The sequence below is a fragment of the Monodelphis domestica genome, chromosome 4 (assembly GCF_027887165.1).
Source record: "Monodelphis domestica isolate mMonDom1 chromosome 4, mMonDom1.pri, whole genome shotgun sequence".
In the NCBI taxonomy this organism is placed as follows: domain Eukaryota; kingdom Metazoa; phylum Chordata; class Mammalia; order Didelphimorphia; family Didelphidae; genus Monodelphis; species Monodelphis domestica.
In genome coordinates this window covers 236,420,054-236,441,951 of record NC_077230.1, presented here as the reverse complement: position 1 = coordinate 236,441,951, position 21,898 = coordinate 236,420,054, and the positions used below count along the sequence as shown (strand labels likewise).

Here is a 21,898-nt window from a genome sequence, read left to right as displayed (position 1 = left end):
CTGTTGTACATAGAACCTAGCCTGCTGTCTGCTCCATTAGAACGTAGGCAGGACTGTTTCTCCCTTTCTTTATTGACCCAACACTTAGCACAGTGCCTGGCACAGAGGAACTGTAATTACATAAAGCTCGTGCCCTGCCCAATAGAGGTCATCTAACCCACACAGTACAACAGGGCTATCATTTCCCCAGTCTTGGACATTTATCCTTCTCTTAAATATAGCCTAAGAATGCATTCATTTTTTCTGACTGCCATAACACTGTTGACCCATATTGAAGTCCACTAAAAATGTCAGTCATTTTTTTTTCAATTTATTCTTTAGCTATGCCATCAACCATTTTGTACTTATTAAGTTAATTGTTGAACCCAAAGACTTTACACGTGTCTCTATTCCATTTCATCTTATTTGATTCAGCCCGATGTTTTAGTGGCTAGGATAGATACAGAGTTGAATCAAGTATCTTAACTCTTTCATCCAATGTGTCAACTCTCCTTCTCAGCTTCATATCACCTGCAAATTCAACAAAGCCTTCATCCATGTAATTGATAAAAATGTCCATTTTTCCGCTAAAGACATCCTTCTAAGTGGAGATGAAACCCTGGCAACCCTAAATCCACCACGCTCTACCCTTCACTAGCCCAACCTCCCCATCTCATTCACAAAGCTTCACAAGAATTTCCAAGGAGGTCTGGAGCTGGAATTTCATTAGTATAGAAAACTCTCAGGTAAGGAAGTTCCCTCGACCAGTGCAGGAGGGCAACCTCTTTGCAAGCCTAGATGACTTGCCCAAAGTGATCATACATAGCACTTGTACAACCCAGTGGAATTGCTCATTGGCTATGGGAGAGGGGAGGGAGGAGGGAAGGGAAAGAACATGAATCATGTAACCATAGAAAAAAATTCTAAATTAATTAATGAATTGAAAATTTAAAAAGAGTGATCACACACTCAGTAAATGTCAGAAGGAATGGCTGAACCCAGATCTTCCTGGGCTTTGAGGCTAGCTTTCTTTCTAGAACTGCACTGTGGCCTCTGCCACCTTGACAAAAAAGGATATCAGGTTATGGTCTAATATGACCTGTTCTCAATGAAGTCATGCCAGCTCTTTAGGAAACCTTTCACTAAGCATCCCTTTAATAAGAAATTGGGCTAGGAGGGTGGGGGGAGAAGCTAGGTGGCACAGTGGAGAGACCTGGATTCAAATATGACCTCACACACTTCCTAGCTATGTGACCCTGGACAAGACACCTAACCCTGACTGCCTAGTCCTTGTGGCTCTTCCTTCTTGGAATTGATACTAAGTCAGAAGGCAAAGGTTTAAAAGAAGAGGAAGAAATCTGGAGGGAATGAGGTGGTCAGGACCTGAACTTCCATTCATTATGGTGATGAAAATAAGGAAATCTTAGGATGAAACTCCCTTCACCAATGCGAATCACCAACTCATCTCTTAAGTTTATATATATAATATATATACATATATGCCCGAGATACTATGAGTTAAGTGACTTGCCTCTACTTACGCTGCAAATAACATTTTCTAGAATCTTGTCAGAAACTGAAGTCATGCTCAGTTACCTGTAGTTTTTAGATTCCGTTCACTTTCCCAGACCAACACTTACCTTTCTCCAGGCCTGCTGAACCTCTCTTGTTCTCCACAATCTATGAAAAGTCACTGACAGGAACTCAATATTCATATTTGCCAGTTCCTTCAGCAAACAGCAAGCATCCTCTGCTTTTCCATAAAAAGTAAATAATATGGATGGACATCCTCAGGCCTAAAACACTACATCCAACAATTAGGAGACACAAGAACGGAGGGAACAATTTTGTACTTGTGGAAAACAGTTCATATAACATCATCATATCCAACATCTTAGCTCCGGCCTTTGTGCAAGTGAAGCTGTTTTTTCCTTAAATTGTACTAAAGCCATCCTTGAGATCTGAATGTTTCAGCAGACTAAAGGCTCAGGCTGTTGAAGATGCTTCCTGGTCACAAGTACCAAATAGCTACAAGGAGTTCCAGGCCTTCTCTCTAATAGTTGGCCAGTGGAAAATGATGGGCAACTCAGGCAAAGGAGCATATGGCTCAATTGAATCAATGCAACTGTCCTCAATGTGTATCTTTGTTGAATATCCTTTTTCTATGCCTCAATAAATATCCTTCTGTTAACTGCTAAATGACTTACAAATGTCTCATTTTGTTCCACTATCAAATATAAACTTCCAGGCTGTGGCCCAGACCAGAACAGAAAGTAATATAATGTTTGCTTCTTAAGCTCCATTTTAGGGGCTTCTGGCTACAAAAAGTCATAAAATACCTGTCCTACTTCACTTAAAATCAACACATACACAATGGGCTCCCATGGTGGGACAAGGTTACAAAGTGACACTACAATGTCCTTGTCTTTTTTTCTTATGCTAATATTCTTTAAGATTTAATAAAATGAAAATAAAGGAGAAAAAAAGAGAAATTCTTTTTAAAATGGAGTATTCAAGGGGGCAGCTGGGTAGCTCAGTGGATTAAGAGCCAGCCCTAGAGACAGGAAGTCCTAGGTTCAAATCTGGCCTCAGACACTTCCTAGCTAGGCAAGTCACTTAATCCTCATTGCCTGGCCTTTACCATTCTTCTGCCTTGGAACCAATACACAGTATGGATTCTAAGACAGAAGGTAATGGTTTAAAAAATAAATAAAATGGAGTATTCAAAGTCTTTATGGAAAAGTGTGTAAGATACTATATCATTTTCTTCTATAAGCTATTTAATTAGGTTATTAGGTTTCACAACCATTTCCATGGGGTAAAATAATGATCATGCATTAATTCCTTCATATTTTTTGCCTTGTCCTGCTTAGCCATCTTCAAAACAAATCCAAGGTACCACTATCCAGCTGAATGTCAGTCAGTATGCCTAGTTGTTCCCAACTTCTCTCAGAAACTCTTTAAACTATCAGAATAAAAAGAAAAAACTATTCTGTTGAGCAGCTGTCAGTTAGGGATTTAAAATAAAGAAGAGCCTGAAATTTGTGCGTTCAGTATAAAAAGATTAGGTGAAGCAATTCAGAATGTTTAAGAACTTTAAATCAAGTTAAAAGCAGTTACTATGGACAGAGCTCATGAAGCTGTGCTTAAGAGTCACATTAACCTGGCAGTCAAAACTATTTAAAATGAGTAATGTTTCTTTCACATTTCACTCACTTTTAGCATCATCAAAAAAAAAAAGATAACAATGTGAATTGGCATGAGGCAATACAGTCATGTAACCATAACCTTCAAGATTTAGCTCCCTAAGGACAAAGTAGAAGCTATTAATTTGAGTACTGGATGAACTCTCCCCCCACTTGAGCCAAAAAACATAATTCTTCCAACAAAAAACAAAAGGGATAACTGAATATCTGTGAAATTGGTATATTTTTTACAATTTATAATTTTACATTGAAATTAAAATTTCATTAAATGGAGATTAAAATTTAAAAATTTATCATTTTACAAAAAATAAGGGGAAAGGGGATCGTCTAATCAGTCTTTAGCAGCAACAAAAATCTACTGTATAAGAAAATAGCCAGCATTTATAGTTACTTATAGCTTAAGACTTGCAAAGCACTATGTATAATATATTTATATATAAAACATCTCATTTGATCCCTTCAACAGCCTTATTTCACTAAAACAAAGTGAATATCAATACACTAACCTGACCACTCTCACTACTTCCTCTTAACAACTAATATCATAACTAAGATAAGTGACTTCATTTTTCCTCAGTTAAGGAAATCTCAGGAAGTGTAGCTCAGGCCTAGTTAGCTCTTATCTTGTGGCCCATAACTGCTAAGACTTCAACAATTCCTTCTACACCTAAATCCTTCGACCCTACAAGAAAAGACTAGTCATAAACCACAACGAACATGCAGAATTTCATATAGATTTGTGGCTTTTATACGGAAGAGTTAAGGAAATGCAGACTACAACACAGCATGTTGCCATATTAGGACTGAGTTACACTCTCACTACACAACTGTAAATCAAAATGCTCCCACACATCAATTTAATTCCCTACCCCCTGCTGACTAATATTCACTAAGGAACCATGCACAGTTTTTCCGGCCTTTGCACAGCACGCTGAAAACCAGGGTGGCAAAAATTAATCTACCAAAAGAATAGGAGTTTCCATGAAGCTGACCTAGATTCCTCTTGCCATCATGAATGTTCCCTATACTGTTCTAGGGACTTGTTTTTTTTTTTAAAAGCATACTTTTCTCTAAACAACTTGAACCCATCTTCAAGCCTAAAGCAAACAAGGTTATTTTTATCAAATGCATAGATAACTATAATATTCTTTTGAATATTGCTTCTAATTCAACGTCAAAAGTTCAAGAATCTTCACAGATACAATGAACAGGCTAAAAGTTATTTCATATCACATCTAAGTTCTAACTCTACTATTTGAAACCCTCAATTATTTATTAACCTATTTACCTATCCAAGCTCCCCTCTCATCATTTCCCAATTTACATCCTCTCTTCATATTAACTTGGCAGTCAAAACCATTTAAAATGAAATGTTTTATATGTGTATATAACATATATTTGTTGTGGATTATATACAAAATCTCCAATTTCTTCAAAACCCAAGGTCAAGAAGCATTTTACTATAGTAGACAGATAAACCCTACCATGATAAAAAATGGTAGAGTCTAGTCTGCCAGGAAAAACTTTTGTGATCTTGGGGACCCTAACATTTTCAGGTATTCAACTTTCTCATCTGTAAAATTAAGATGATCTCTTAAAAAAATTCCTTCTGGTCCTGACATGTTATAATCATTCTTCCATCATGACTCATCTCCTATATAAGAAGTCTTCTCTACTAACCATAATCTACTCTAACAATTCTTTCTGGGTACATTTACTCAACAAGTATATTATTATGCACTCATTGCTTAACAATTTCACCATTTTCAAGCTAAAAGTTCCTAGTATAATACAATCTGAGTTGAAAAGGATCCTTAGAAACTATCTAGTCCAACCCAGTAACTAGATAAAAATCCCTGATAGTCATTTAAATAAACTTTTTCAATTTGCAAAAATTTTATCTCCCTCTGACCTCCTACCACCCCTGGAAAAAAAAAACAACACAATTGTAACAAATACACAAAGTAAAGAAAAACAAATTTCCACATGAACCATGCCAAAGAGTATTTGTCTTATTCTGTATATTTAATCTATCATCTGTTGGTAGGTCAGAGTTCCTAAGTTCTCAAGAAATAGACTTCCAGAATTTACTAAAAGACACCAGTGATAAGGAAGTCATTTTCCACTCAGAGGGATGAAATAGTTAGGAAATATTTCCTTATGTTGAGCCAATATCTGTTTCTCTGTGATTCCCGTCCACCCACTGATCCTGTTCTAGTTCTGGGACCAACTAGAAAAGTCCTGATTCTGCTTCCTCATGACTTAAAGATAGTTATCATGCCCCTCTACCAAGGTGTTTTCTTCTCCAGGTTAAACAACCCCATATCCTTCGACTGATAGCAGGATCTTGAGTTTTCTTACTCTGTTCTTGTTGTCATTCTTTGGATGCACTCTAACTTGTCAAACTGGTTTTCTACTTTATTTGTGTCTTCCACCATATCTAACTGAAAGCTACATACACAGATAACTCCATAAATACCTACTGAATAAGTAACTCTGATCAGCTTTTCCATTATAACTGGATTATAAATTCATTTTTCATATCTGTCTCTTCCTTCATTCTTCAAGTACATAGAACAGTACAGGTCAATATCTCTTAGGGATTCTGACATTAAAGAAAAAAAAAACACCTTACAACCTTGAAATATTCTATTAAAATCCAACTTTCTATCTACTCACCTTACGAAATAAGGACAAAGAGATATAATCACCAGGATATTAATGTGAAAATAGAGATCGTTCTTGGTTAGAGAAGGTGAACATTCTGTAAGTGCCTTTGCCTGAAGTCATAGCCCTTAAGGATGACCTGATTCATATTTGACCAGAAACTGATTATAAGGTTTGAGAACATTTCAGGAGTGAAAGCATTTCAGATGAGTTGGGCTATTTAAGTTAACTATCATCTTGTTTTCATGCAAACATTCAGACTAAGAAAACAAGTCATCCAGAAAACTGGTTCTCTTGCAACTTGTTTTTTCCAACAGGGTGTTGCAAGCCTTAGCTGTCTAATACTACAGTAGATGGAATTGATGGACTAATCTTTTTTCCTCTCCTTGGACAATACTGAATCATATACTATGCACTAACATGCTGACAAAAATTTTATTTCGGATATATAATTTTTCTGGAATATAAGCATCAAATCTATTTGCTTGTCAGTGGCCCACACTGAAATTGATATATTTACTGGAGGTAATGCTGGTGAAAGAGGGTTGGTTATGTGCTTCTCACATGCAATATTTCTCTAAGGAGGTAATCCCTAGCAAAATGTCCACCAAAGAAAGAGAATATGAAACATTTTTTGGTAGGCAAGATAAATCATTCTTCTCAAAACCTAAACTAATTAAGCTAATCCACACAGAATGCCTAAGCAAATACAACTGTGTAACTTAAGACAATATATAGCTATATAGCTGCAAGGAAAACATCGATAAAGTACTCTAATTCTCCATAACTCAGAGCACTTAAAGTACCAAGGCATGGACTAAGTTGCCTACATGCCTTAGGCAGGGAAAAACAGAAGGTTAAATAGATGGATGTGAGCTGAAGAGCTCTATAGGAATAAGCCATAAAAAACAAGTTATGATAGGTCCTCCTCCCCTGTCCAATACTGTCAGGGAGTTGGAATTACTGATTAGGAATCAAAATTGACGGCTTCCCCAAAGTTATCACATGTGGTAGTGAGAAAAATAGCTTTTAAAAAATGTCTCTTCAAGGTCACAAATATATCAATGTCACAAATGCATTTAAAAAAATATTACAGCAATAAACTCCAGTTAGAAAAGCTTCCACCTCTATATTCAGAGGAAAGAACAAACTCCAAACTTCTCCTAAATTAAAAATAAATACGGGAAAGCACACACACTCTTCTCAAGCTTTCTTATCTTCTGGAGGAACACATACAGCATATACCCAAAGTTTAAAAAAACAAACCAAAAAAAACCCTTTTTTCAATTAAATACCAGATCATTTTGCTCATTTAGCTTAATTTTAACAACATATTATCTGGCAGAAATATCAAACATTACCACTACAAATAATGCGGGCATCCTCACAAACAGGCCGGCTAACCATCTCATTTAAAAAACAGAGACACTTCTACAAGCAGTTTCTCACGCTTGATCCGATTACTATGATCTATTTTTTGATCCTGTAGCCACGGACTCGACATATATCTTTATTATGGTGTAGGAAAAACTGTTACCCTGGGGTTTAAATTTCCCTATTTTCACCATGTCTCTTCTGAGAATATATATCAGTTTTGAGACAAGCCTCTGGTGTAAGCTAAGGTAGAGAAGCTGATGGTAGAGTCGATAAGTTTCTCAGTTTGTTACCTCATTGCTAACATGCTGATACCACTTCCACAATGGCTTCAATCCCTAGCGTGTTCAGGGAAACTGGCTCTCTTATCCACCACCTATTAGGTATGTCCCCTTTAATCAAAGATGGGCTTGCCTTCTACTTCGAGTAGTGGTTAAATGGACCTGAACCTACCCAGCCCTCGTAAGGGTTCAGGCATAAGCAGGAGACACACAGGATGAGCCAAGGGGCTTCATTTCTATAAACTCGGAACAAGACAATGGCTAAACCCACATTTTCCAAGCCCCAGAAAAAGCTACATGCCCTAACGCTTTCTGTCAGTATCAAATGAAAGTAAGCCAATTGCATTAACTGCTACAGAGCTATGTATGTTAGGAACAAGGTGGCTGACAAAGCTAAAAGCTCACCAGTCCACAGGTTGAGTTAACCCTTCCACTATAAATAGGATGCATGAAGATATTAAACCCTCACCTTCCATCTTAGAATCCATACTGTGTAAAGACAGAAGAGCAGTAAGGGCTAGGCAATGGGGGTTAAGTGACTTGCTCAGGGTCACACAGCTAGGAAGTGGCTGAGGATAGATTTGAACCCGGGCCCTCCCATCTCTAGGCCTGGCTCTCATTCCAGAGTCACCTAGTTGCCCCTATATTAACTGTCATTTAACAGATTAAAGGCAAATTTTCACTCTTAGCAAGGCTGCCTGTAACTGGACGATAGCTATTGGTCAGAAACAAAGTAGTATGGGTGGTCAAGGTCAAAATTCATGAAGAAGTTCCATAATTAAACAAGTCAGTATGAAAAGACCTAAATCTTACTTTATATATAGTTTTTTTTTTTTTGGATTTGCTAAATTGGCCTAGCATAATAAATTTCCTTATCATGTTTGGTTAATGATAGCCATTTGGAATAATCATCCAAGATGGAAGATAGAATATGAAAAAGAAAGACATCTAAAGCAAAATTAAAACTAAATAGTAACACTATATGCAATCAACCTCAACACAAGAAATGGCAGAACCCAAAAGAGAAACCAACATGCCTGACAAATAATAGAAGAAAAGAATAAGCAGCACTAATATCAACATAGTGTACTGCATTCAGTTCCTACAAGAACTCCTTCCAGCATCATTATCCCTCCACAGCTTAGTGAATGGCATTGAAGGCAAAAAAATTCATCACCCTACTGCCAACCTGATAATGAGTCCCACCAAGTTTCCATCAACATTCCATACTTGGGTTCTTCCACTCAAGCCCTTTTGATATTTAAAGGCATCTTTTTGCACTAAGAGATTTAAAAGTTGGGAAAGAAATGTTACACTTTAAATAAATAATACTTAAGCCCTCCCAAAAGCAATCATTCTGAATACACCCACAGTAGAGCATCTAATAATCACCATCAGCTTCAAAGTGATTCTACTTATTTACAGAGAAAATTTATCCAGAGGGACAAGCTCGCTCAGTGGTCTGGCTGCTTTTTCTTTCCAGTGTAACCTCGTGGATAAGTGCACCCTTCGTGAACTTCTCTGCACTCTGGTATTTCTTAGTATCCAGTCAACTTTTATTATAAGAATGGTAATTGCTACTAATGCAGAGATGATCTGATGCTGAGCATATACAGGCAACTTCCTAACCATTAACATGTTTTATGAGCAATGGACTCTAATAAAAATAAACTTTTTATATGACCAAAAACAGTATCATCTTTTTAAATATTCATCAGATCTTACTTTACTTATTGTAGTAGTAGTAATAGTGGTAGTAACATTTATATATAGTGTTTTAAGGCTTGCAAAGAGCTTAACAAATATCTCATTTTATTATTGCAATGACCCTGAGAGGTAGATGTTATTGTTATCCCCATTTTATAGATGAGGAAACAAAGGTAAACAGAGTGGTAATAAGTATCTGACTTAAGATTGATTATACACTTTCTAAATCAAGATTTTAGTATTACTGTTTTATAAGACAATATTGGATCTCCTTCTTGCCTAGTCGGGTTCAGTAAATTGTTTTGCATCAGGAAAAAGTAGGAGCCCACATCAATATGTACCAGATCACTCACAAAAGAGCATTCTTTCTTTAAATGGAAGAGATCCCTTTACAATAATAGCACCCATACCTAACAGGCACAGAAAGATACAGTTCAGGGTCATTTAACTTAATCTCTATTCAAACCTTTCCAAAGATAAAACCACTGAGGCAAGCAATTCAGTACTAAATTAATTGGGGGAGTTTTTGTTTCTAAAGTTTCCAATGTTTAGGTAAGTGTTTTTTCAAAAAGAAAGGAAATGATGTTCTTTTTTCTTCAGAAGGGTGAGTCAGGGTGATGATCTGTGACTGTCCCCAGTTTAGTACTCACTGCCAGTTGTAGCTAAGGGACATAGGAACACTATTCTGCTAAGTTACTTAAATATGGTATTCCATGATACAACCACAGCTCTACATTTAAAAAAAAAGATTATGCTCCCTAAACCCCTACCAGTGGACACCACATCTCCATCAAAGATAGCTGACCATCAACTGAAGAATGTTTGCAAATAGCAACCCATAAAACCTATGGCATGAAGAAAATACCCACATAGATGAAATCACAACACTTTTAATGTATTTTGTACCTAAGCAATTGAGCAAAAAAATGGGTAAGAAATGGTGACAAATAAATACTGCTTTCAGACAACCCCTGTGAAAAGAGCCTTCAACCAAAGTGTGTGCTTAGACACAGTAATGAACAGTTTCCGTTTTCCTTGGTGGCTTTCCGGACTCACTTTCTTGGATATCACCCGACTGCAAAAAAAAAGAGGCAGCCAAAGTGAGAGCCCTACCATGAGGCTCCAAAATCTGCTAGGGACTGTTGGTAGTGATGGCGTGTTGTTTTGAAACCTAATTTGTTGAAAATATTTATTTAGTGATGCAGACCAGTACTTCAGAGACTTGTCCTTCCATCAGGGCACAGTTCCTCAAACATGTGTTTCTTAGTCATTTAAGGCAAGAAATATGAGAAGAGTTAACACTCAATCTGGTACCAGTCTCCCTTGGATTCTGCCCTCTCCTCTTCACAACATGTATTTTGCTCATTCATGGCCAGGACAGTAGTTCCCAGCAAAGTTATTGATATTTTCATCCGATATAGCCTCCCTTTAGAATTCTAGGTGGTCTTAACAGTTTTCTCTGCAGGTCTTGCTTTCTCAACTTCTAATTTTTAAGCCAATTACACTATTTTAATGCAGCAGTAAAGTTCAATGTTCAAACACTACCTACTGCACATGCACAATAAATTCTCAACATTTTAAAGTTTAAAATCTTCATTAAAGATATAATCAAAATATCAAGATGTTATGGCAAAGAAATGCCTAGCATAAAAATTTTTTTTTAAAAACCACTTATGTATAAATCTGCAAAACAGAAGGGGAAATGCCAGAATTTGGGTGTATTGTAGATAATGCATGTTAATTCAAATGAAATCTGTTTTGAGGATAGATTTAAGGTACGCTGTTTCTCTTCAGTGTAGGCAAGACAATTTTTCAGTTGTTCTCCACCTGAAAAGAAAAATCACAAGGGAAAGACCAGATGGACTCTGATATAATTTTTTCCAATGAAAACCAACCAGAAGTGAATCTTCTTCCAAAGTTTCATTGAAGTCACTTCAAAGTAACTACTTCCAATCACAGAAGGTCAGGGTCATGGCTAGGACTGAAAATGGAAGGAAACATTAGGGTATGGGTTTAAGAGGTGAAAGAGGAATCAGAGGAGAACCTTGAAACAAATTCTGAGGCATCTGAAATTGATAAGACACAATTATGGACCAGCATCTGTTTCTAAAGCTGTAGAGTGACACAGTCAAAACATTTAAAGCCAATTGTTGCTGATGTAGGTGGGCTGGGTGGTCAAAAACCAGACTGACAGCAGGGAGGCTAGATTGTTAACTACTACAGCATTATCCATGGGGAGGCAGTCAAGATTTTGGACTATGACAATGGCTATAAAAATGAAGAGAAAAGAGATGTGGTTAGGAAATGATGGGTCCAATCTGCTATTCAATTACAAACATGGGAGTAGCTAATGTGGAGAGGTCAGTCATTTGCAAGGATTCCAAAGCTGGGAGCCTGGATTTTGAGGCAGATAGTATTATTCAAATAGAGAAATTGGGAGTGGTGGGCGGCTAACTTGAGGGAAAGGATGGGCTGGATTTTTGACATGTGAAATTTGTTTTCAAGTCAAATGGAGAGAATTACAAACTACAGGCAATATGAAGTAAAAGCTCTGGTTTTCAGATGAGGATGTCTAAAGTCACAACCTCTATGGACCTCAGTTTCCTGAACTGTAATGAAAAGGTTAAACTTATAAATCTTATGGAAGAATTCAAACTTAATTGATAAACAAAATTAAAATTAAAGCTTCTTTTTCTACCACACAATTTTCCTCACTTCCACTTCCCAAGGAGCCTTGGTTGGGAGGATGGATATTGTACCAAAAAAGCCTCAAAGTTTCCATCAATCAGACCCATCTGACAGTCATTAAGCATTATATTTGTGCACATTTGGGAACAGATATAATGTAAACTTTGTGAGCACAGCCCTCAACAAGGATGACCAAGATGGTGAAGAAGGGTAAGCCTTGGTATAAGAGCAAGTTTAAGGAACTAGGATTTTTGAGCCTCAAGGACAGAAAACTTAGAGCAAGGCAAACTGTTTTCCAATATTTGATGTATTTGATAGGTGTCAAGAAGAGGGATTAGGCTTGTTCTTGCCTGGCTAGGCCAAAGAGCAATGGTTATAATTTTCAGAGAGGTAAATTTTAGTTCAATATAAAACAAATTGTTAGGGAAACTAAATGAAGCAGGCTGTCTTAAAAAATAGAAAGCTTTCTTTCTATCTTGGTAAATATTTAAGCACAGGCTTCGATGATTCCTAACTGGGGCTATATAAAGGGAAAGCATGCTGGACTAGAGAGCCTCTAAAGACTTTTTTGAACTACTAATATTCTATGACTTTATGACTGGTAGATAATTCATGTAACCTCATGGACTTAACCACAACTCTACACAGCAATGCTGCATTGCTAAAAATGGAACAGACGCTCTAAGCTTCCCATTGGACTATGTCTTAGCCTTGGAAAAAATGCTGCTTGTACTAGGGCCTTTCAAAAGCCTGCAGATCTGGCAGGGTAATCTCCTCCTAGACTTGGGAGTCAGGAAATCATGGGTTCGAATTCTATCTCTGACCCTTACTAGGACAAAGTAGCCATAAACAAGTCTCTGAACTTCTCAGCCTCAGTTTCTTCATCTATAAAATGGGGATAATATCTGCAGGACATCTTGACAGTGACTGTAGAGAGGCTCAATTTGCAAACCTTAAGGTGCTTTGCAAATGATTTTATTATTGTTATCATTATTGTTAGTGTATTAGCATCAAACACCAAACAGCTTCTCTCCTTTTAATATTTTTGAAAGAAGCAATCTAAGATTGAGATCATTTGATTACATCCCAGCAAAACAAATGTAAAATAATTTTTGTTCCGTTCCAAAGACATTTTTTGCCAGTGAGTTATCATCATACCTATACTTCAGACATCCTTTAGTTTCAAGTTGTTGGGGGTTTTTTCCATTCCCCGATTCCCCTCCACCTTGCCCAAAGTTTCTCTTTTTGAACAATACAGGAGGCCACACATCGCTTGGCTGTATATAAACATAAAGATCCACACTTCTCTAACTCTAGTTGGGAGTCAACTGTACCAAGGCTTTTGAAAGCCAGCACTGGAAGATCTTCAAAGAGAAACTGCCCATTAACCACAACAGCAGCTGCTGGCTAGAGCATGCAATTTAAACCTCTGAAAAAAGAAACTGTGGCTTCTGAAATTTAAACAAGGAGGTACCACTTGTAATTACAAACATTCCAGTGGGTTCCTTCCTTCATTGATGGTTTCCAAACAAAAGCTTTTTATTTGATTTTGGTGGCACTCCCCAAACACTCAATGTAGGCATTCCTTTGTGCTTTCTTGTACCAGGTCCAGTTCCCCAGGAGAGACGCAGGAGGCTTTTACCTGGCCAGCTCAATTCGTACCCCACTAAACCATCATATGTGTAATTACTTGTTTGGCTGGAAACCAGAAAATCAAATGCTTCAGATTTATGGTCCACATTAAATACAATGCTCAAGAAAAAAGCCTGTTTTTCTAAAAACTCACATCCCATGGACCTCTCTGAAAATGAAGCCAACTGCTTTTAATAGGAGGGCAAAAAAAGCTCAGAGGATTACCACTAAAGCATTCCAACACTTTGGACTAAATTTAAAAGTTATACTTTTTTTTAAATGAATGTGGAAATGTACTGTTAAATGTAGTTAAGTCTCTTTTCTTCTCTCTTGCCCTCAAAAAAAAAGGAACCACAAAACACGTTCATATGAATCTCACGTACCAAGTATTTTGTAATTACATTGGTTATAAAATGAGATGCAAACACTTAAGATGAAAAGTCCAAAACAGTAAAGGGAAGGAATAAACTCATATTTATTTTGTTTTTACTATTTCTTATATTTATATATACATATATATATTTGTCTTATAGAAAGACAAATGCTACTGAAATGTTAAAATGCTAAAATATTATTTTTTTAAAAACCTTTACCTTTTATCTTATCATCACTTCCATCTTAGAATCAATACTGTGTGTTGGTTCTAAGGCAGAAGAGCAGTAAGGGCTAGGCAATGGGAGTTAAGTGACTTGCCCAGGGTCAGCTGGGAAGTGTATGATCCAGATTTGAACCCAGGACCTCCCATCTCTGGGCCTGACTCTCAATCCACTGGGCCACCCATCTGTCCCCCTTAGCATCAATTCTAAGGTAGAAAAACAGTAAAGGCTAGGCAGTTGGGTTTAAGTGACTTGCCCAGGTTCACACAGTAGAAAATGCCTAGAAGCCACATTTGAACCCAAGTCCTTCTGACTCTAGACCAGTCACTCTTTCCACTGTGCTCCCTAGCTGCCCCCTTAATATTCTATTAAGCTATTGTACACCCATTAAACTCAGACAAACCACACCAGGGGAAGTATACAGAAATAACTACATTTAAGATGCAGAAAGAGCTAATCATTAGGACCATTCTTCTGCCATTTCCTGAAGCTTACCAGCTGAGCAAACTTAAGTCACTTATCATCTCTAACCTCAGTTTCAGTATCTGTAAAATAAGCATAACAATATTTACAATTATCTACTTCACATGGAAGGAGTAAATGAGATTGTATGGAAAATGATTTTGAAACCATAAAACGCTATCTAAATATATCATCTTTATTGTTAGTATTAAACTTTTCTACCTTTAATATTAATTCTCCAAGTAACAGGACTTTTTTCATATAAATAAAAAGGCCCAAAATGATAAAAGCAACTAAAATTGAAGAGTAAGGAGACAGCATGGAAAAGAAGACTCTAAAGGACCTGGATTCAAATTCTGCCTCTGACACTTCACCCCCAGGGACCTCGTAGAGAAGTCACTAGAGGTCTCTGGTTTTCCTCCTGTAAGAAATCAGGGAGTTCAATTATTTGGCCTCTAAGGTCCTTTGGTGACTTCCAGCTTTAAATCTAGGATCCAAAGGGCAACTTCCATTTCTCCACACTCATAAAACCATGCTTCAACACTATGCAAACCAAGTCAGAGTCTGAGCAAAGCTCCAGATCGACCCAGTCCAGGCAGCAAATCTCATCTTTTCTGCTTGATTAGCTTTCCCTAGCAGCCTATCTACTACTCCCTCCTCCTTTATTTAAAGCAAATAAGATCAGCATTAGATTTGCCTATGAATGTGGTCAAAAAGATAATGTATATAAAATACTTTGCAAACAGTGTTATCTATGTTAGTTATCATTATAATCACTATTAGTGGTACTACTACTACTATTAGTGGTGCTAATTACTACTAATAGTAGTAATATTAATATTAGTCACTTTTAAAAAATTTACCTTCTGTCTTAGAATCAGTACTGTGTATTGGCTCCAAGGCAGAAGAGTGGTGAGGGCTAGGCAATGGGGGTCAAGTGACTTGCCCAGGGTCACACAGCTGGGAAGTGGCTGAGGCCGGATTTGAACCTAGGACCTCCTGTCTCTAGGCCAATCCACTGAACTACCCAGCTGCCTCCATAATAGTCATTCTTATCACACACTCCCAAAGGTCAAATTCTTGGTGGGGAAACCCAGAACTGCTTTTGATCCCCACCTGAGAAGCTTTACTTATGCCCTTAATCCTGATCCGGGCTCTATGCCTTTTGTAGAAGGATTCTTGAATGTTTGTGAAAAGAGAAAGGACAAATTTGGATCCGGCTAAGATGAATCTGTTTCTTCTGAGATACAGTATTTATACCTCGGACACAATTCCCTTACTCACAGACAGCTTTTACTATACTGATCACTTCCAGTGGTCAGCCAATTAAGTCCAAAGGGTTTTAGGGTCGCTTGTGAACACTAAACAGGACCGCGAAAAAAGACAAATCTTTTTTTCCCCTAGCAGGTATAGTCGCATAATTCCAGTTTCTGAAGCCTCCAATGTTCTTAGCCAAGATACACTTCGATACAAGCGTACTCCTTGCTGGCCGTCACAGTTCTACAGAGGAAGAAGGGAAATTAATAGGAAAAGCCCTTGACTGGGTGGGAGGCAGGAGACTTGGGTTCTAATTCTAACCTCTGTCACTAATTCATTGTGTAACTAACCTTAGGCAAGTCACTTAAACTCTGAGTCAAAGTTATCAAGTGAGAGGACAGCAAGAAGCCATCTCTAGGACCGTTAAAATGTCTGTGTCTGTAAATATCATGGGCACCTCTGAGGTGAAATTAAGAAGGACCTCCTTATCCCCAAAGTGTTTTATTTATGAAGAAATGGCCGTGTACATCTGTCTGTGTGTATACATACAATATATATGCTTCTGACATGTACCATTAGAAGCTTTTATGGGACTAATTAGCTCCCAACTCAAAGCAGCAAATTTTCAATTCTGCAACAGATGTCGCTGTGTGATTTCTCCCTTCCATGCTGGTGTTTCTCAGTTAATAAATGCCCAGTGCAGCGGTCAGTAATATTCTTCTTAACTGAATATACAGAGACAGGATTTTATAGCTTTATTTCCTTTTAGCTCTCTCCTCCGATCGTAGGAAGTTTTCTATCAATATCATGCCAATTACCTTGGCTCCATTTAACAATGTCCTCTACTTTTTGTGCAAATGAAGGTTGCAAATAACAGATATCACACATAGAAAAATTAAAAAAAAAAAAACTAGAGTCAGAGCTTACATTCAGAATAATGTTATGAAAAAAATTTTAAAGCCTGAATATTGTTTAGTGAGCCAAAACTACAGGCCAAGAAGCATTAAAAATTCACTGTGCGTGAAGCTAAAATTTACCAGGTATGGGCAAAAGTCGCTATAAACTCCAAAAGGAGTAAAGCTATTTTTTAAAAACAGGCAATACAGACGGAAACCTAGTTTTCAGGTGGCAAGTCCCACGGTGTGCTTAAAAAAAAATAAAAGAGCTATTATTACAGTTGCAAAAGGACTTAGGCTGGCATTCGCTATCAGATGTCACTCAAAAGTGACATCTCTTCCTGCTACAATCATCCATCTCAACAGGTAGCACTTTCTCCATCTGAAATGCTGAGCTGGGAGGTGGATCAGGAGAAGGATCTCTTAAGCAGAGGAATCAGTCACCTTTCTCGGCTCGGAGGGGAACCCAAGAAGATGAGCAGTTAGCGTGTCCTGGATTCTGGATTCATCTTCACTCAGACCAACTCCAAAGGATGAGAAAGTCAGGAAGGGAGGAAGTGAAAGTGTCACGCCAGTTTGCTTCTTCCCTATCCCACTCCCCTTTACCAAGAGGGCCATTGGGGAAAACTGGATAGAGCATGTACAACATACATATGAATAAAGCTCTTTGTTCCAGAGAACTGCCTGCTCTTTTATTCCCCCCTTTTTCGTATTTGTTCATTTCAAAAGATTGCTCAATGGGTCTCTTGTTCTTCCAAAATGTCCCAGGCAAATAATGCAAGCTTGTCTCGACACACAAGTCACTAAATGAAGCCTTGTGTGTCTCCAGTGACACACTGTAAATATAAAGTGGCATTAATGAGGGATATTTTATCAAAGCCATCACAGACAAGAGCAAGTCCCTCCTGGCGGGATTCAACTAGATCGAAGGAAACATAACAATACCAAGGGTGGCACTTTGCAAAGTCTCCTTTCCTGGGAACACTAGCCCAGGCAAGCCATTCCAGGAATGAGCCAGCCTGGAGCTGCCCACCTTTTGCCTGTTGCCTACCACCAAGACCTACTTTCTAACACCCACCAAAGGAAGATGGTCCAACTACCCTCACTGCACCCGGATTTAAAATGATGGATGAGGCAAGCAAGCAAAACATAGGAAGCAAGATATGTGCTCTGACGGGGAGTTTAAGTGAGCCTAAGCAACCCCATCTTAGCAGCGTGCCATTGATATCCATTTCATCCAAACCACCACCCCTAGATGGACAAGGGAGAAATTCTCTCTTTCAACAACAGATGGATTGGCTAGAAGGGAAAAGCGAATTAAAGTCTATTGTACCAAGGCCTCCTTTGGCCCTCTAGCTTTTGCAGGATAGATAAAAATGGAAGCAGACCAAATGAAGTTAAGTGGCAGCACCAACAGGTTTCCTTTGATTCCAAACCAGAGGCCTCGGTGCAGGCTCCAGCTTTTGTAAGCCCTGAGGGAGAAAGGCCCCACCCTCCTCGGCCCCTTTCCTCAAAAATTCTCATCTGAAGTCTAAGACCTGTAGCTCTGGCAAAGAGCCCCTTCATGCCACCACCAGGTCATTATTATAGAGAAAAATAATCTCAAGGAAGAGTCATCCAAAAATATATTACTCCCCACTGCAAATCAAACCCAATTACTTTCTAATTTGAACACAATCTGATAACCAGCATACAAACAGTGATGTACACAAGAGCAAGAAGCTGCTTCCATGGTAACTGGTAACAGAATTTTCCTGTAGCTTTGACATGCACGGTTGAGTTCCCGATCTCTCCTTTACAAGTCAGCATATATCCCACTCGGGGAAGGCAACTTCTTACAGAAAGATAGTTACAAATATAGTACTGTTACTCCTAACACCACTCCTTCAATGAGCAGGCTTGACAGGGTATGCAGAATCGAATGGTACTTTGCAGTGATTACAGATCTCCCATTTTTAGTGGAAAGGAAATATCCCCAGCAGCGCCTTTCCCTCTTTTTTGCAGCCAATACAAGTCTATTGTTGCTTCTATTATGCGCCAGTTACAGAGCCTTTACACACACTCACGTTTAACTGACACTGGCGCTTTTTACAATGCAGCAGCATGAGGGATCTCTTTCAGGAACATTTTATTGAACCCATCCAGGCTCAGACATCACCAGAAATGAAGTTGTAACTACACCGGCATCGGCGGAGGCCAAACCCAATTACCTTGTAACTCATAAATTAAGAATTCACACAGGAAAAGCACATAAAAACAACAACAGCAGACAGACAGGAAAGGAAGAAAAATCCTCAGTGGAGAAATGGAATCCGATGTCACATTCTCACTCCTACATAGACCCTGGGGCTCGGCTTTCGCAAACCCAGGACTTTCCCAAGCCTGCTTTCTGGGGAAGTAAGGCAACCCAGTACCTACAAACCTCAAGGTACCCCCACCAAGAGCCCCCCATTTACTGCTAGGTGCAATGTTTACATAACTGTACGTCCTCTATTGTGTAAACAAAAGGGACAACGAAAGCAAAGGTTGAATAAGGCACCCCCAGATCAGCACCCTGGACCTGGGAGATGGGGGGACACATACTGAGGAGCTAAAAGAGGTGGGGAATGTGCTCTCAGGATCCTCCGCCACTTGTTGCTTCTTAAGTCCTGCTGCTCCTGCTCTGTCTGCAAGGAGGCTTTTGCAGGCGCAGAGCCCTGCTGCATCCCCCCCTCCCCCGCGCCCTCCTCCTAGCTCCCCACTGAATCCTCAGCGGGTAGGGAAGGAGTGGGGAAAATAGGAAGATGTGGAGGGTGGCGGGAGTGGGAAGGAGGGGTGCAGCATTGCTGGCCTCACCGCTGGGGAAGTGCCTCAGCTCCCTTTTGTTAGCGAAAGCAAACACTGCCCTCTTCATTCCCAAACGCGCCAACGCGCCCAGCACCGGGGCAGCCACACATCGTGTTTCTCCAGCCGAATCCTCGGCGTTTTAAACAGGGCGGGGGGTAGGCATGCCCTGGTCCCTAGGCAAATCCAGAATCAATATCCCCACCCATGGGGGATTCGAAAAATACCCATCTGCTCCATACTTGACACAAAGGCTGCGGGCAAAGGGGTGGAAAAAAATTAAGAGGTGCATCCAACGCCGCCGCCGCCGCCGCCGCCACCACCACCACCTAGGGCTGGCCAAAAAGAGAGGAAAACCTCTCCCCAACAGCTCCTTTCCCTTACTCTCCTGGAAGGGGACTCCGTCCTCCGTGCAACTGGCGGGCTCCAAGCGCCCCGCTTCCAGCTCCTCCTTCCCGCAGAGGCAGCAAGAGCGGCCACCCCCCGCGCAGAGGGGCTGGGGGGAACTTTCCACGCCTGGAGCCCAGCCAGGGAGATCCGCAGCCAAGGGGAGGAGAGAGGAGGGGTGCAATCCCGAGGGTGGAGGCAGCCTGGAGGGAAGCACGAGAGAGGAGACTGCGTGCAGTTTGGGGAAAGGGGTGCGGAGGGTGGAAGGGAAGCAGATTTGGGGGGGAGAGAAGGAGATCAGATAAGTCTGGGGTGACAGACATAGAGATGGACTGGGCTACTAGTGACATGGGGGTATGTGAACGCACAAGGAATTTGAGGGGGGGTCTTAGGGAGATAAAAGGGGTAGACTGGGGATGGGGCTCAAAAGGAGCAAAGCCGCAGCCCTGGGTGATATGCAAGTCAGGCGGACAGGAGAGAGTTGGGGTACGAAGGGGATCAGGGAGATCCTGGGGTGCCTACGCTCTTCCCCTCCCCCCCATATTTCCCAACCCCAGAAAGCCAAGAGCCCCTCAATTCTCACCCCGCTCCCCGGTCGCTGCAGGCTGCCCAAGCTGGGGAGACGGAGCTGCTGCCATCCCGGAGGAGTCCCTGGATTCCGATCGGGCTAGGAAGGAGGATGGGGAAAGCACTGATCCCCGCAAACCCGCCACTCCTCACCCCGCTACGATCGCGCCCAGGCGAGGTTCCTTTGCACGCTCCTTCCTTTTCGGATTTATGAATTGGGGGGCAGTTGTCATGGAAACGGCCTCCCCCTCTTGGAAACCAGTGCCTGGGGTACGTGGAAAATCAGGGGGAATAGGACCCCGGCGCCGGCACCTACCTGTGGGGATCAGCGCCGCCGCGGAGAGAAGCAACAGCAGCAGTCGGAGCCGGAGCCGGAGCCCGGGAGGCGCCGCCGCCGCCGCTGCCGCCGCACACAGGGATCCGCTCGGCAGCACCGCACTCGCCATGTCGGGCACCTGCCTCAGACTGGCGGCCGCCGCTTCCTTCAGCGTCCGACCGGCCCGCTAATTAGATGTTAATAAGATGCGTTGGGGGCGGAGCTCACATTGGCCAATCGCAGCGCCCCCTCCCGCTCCCTTCTCTCTGGGGTCTCCCTCCTCCCTCACCAACCCCTCCCGCCCCGCCCCCCCTACCCGCCTCGCGCAGGCCGATCGGCGGCGCGCCCGCGCCACTTAGGGGGAGGGGCTTATGCAAATATGTTTATGTTAATAAGGGTCGGGTTCGCTTCCCGGGGATCAAGGTAAAAGTCTCCGCTCCAGCTTCGGGCGTGTGGAGACGTAGGCTCCGCGAGATGAGTCTAACTTCCTTGCACACCTTTAATAAGGATGTTTATATCAGTCTGCAAATCAAACCGAAGGCGAGGTCATTGCCCTAGGAGATCATTCTACCCTTCCTCCCAGGAGTACCTGGCCTGGGGAGCTGGGACTGCAGATTTCCGTCACTCACCTTCCACGAGAGAAAAAGCCTAGCGAAGCTGAGGGCTGCTCGGGGGTGGAGAGTGAGAATGCATGTCCCCGGATTTACAAAACAATCCTGGAGCCGTGCAATGAACAGCCCCAGAGGAAAGGGGAAAGAGTCTCGGTCTTGCAGCTGTTGATTTAGCACTAGTTAGGGAGAGGAAAGCCGGGTACTTCCAACCCTGCCCTGCCTCCCCGGGTCACTGTTAAGGGTGGTCAGTCTCCAGAGAAGCTAGCGTAAAGACCAGCGGCTCGGCTCTTGCCTCCTTCTCAAGGCCTCCCCCGGCAGAACTGGGCGGGGGTGGGGGTGGAATAAAACCTAGTAGGATATCTTTGGGTGGAGAGAGGGGATGCTACTCTCCTCTTAACGTGTCTTCAGCCCCAATTTCAAATCGACCCCTTCAAAAAGCACTCCATTCC

At 40.9% G+C, this 21,898-nt stretch overlaps 1 protein-coding gene across 6 annotated transcripts in view; it reads right to left on the bottom strand.

The window, feature by feature from the left end:
- Positions 1-21,138, bottom strand: part of CADM1 (cell adhesion molecule 1) — a 354,670-nt gene extending 333,532 nt beyond the window's left edge. For 2 of the 6 annotated variants that reach the window (XM_007494756.3, XM_007494757.3), the window contains exon 1: positions 20,839-21,107. In XM_007494756.3, coding sequence (XP_007494818.2) covers positions 20,839-20,968 — 130 coding nt within the window. In that variant the 5' untranslated portion in view covers positions 20,969-21,107. Of the gene's footprint in view, positions 1-20,838 lie in introns of all 6 variants that reach the window. The other 4 variants (XM_007494754.3, XM_007494753.3, XM_007494750.3 and 1 more) reach the window with 4 other exon arrangements.
- Positions 21,139-21,898: the final 760 nt, after the last annotated feature.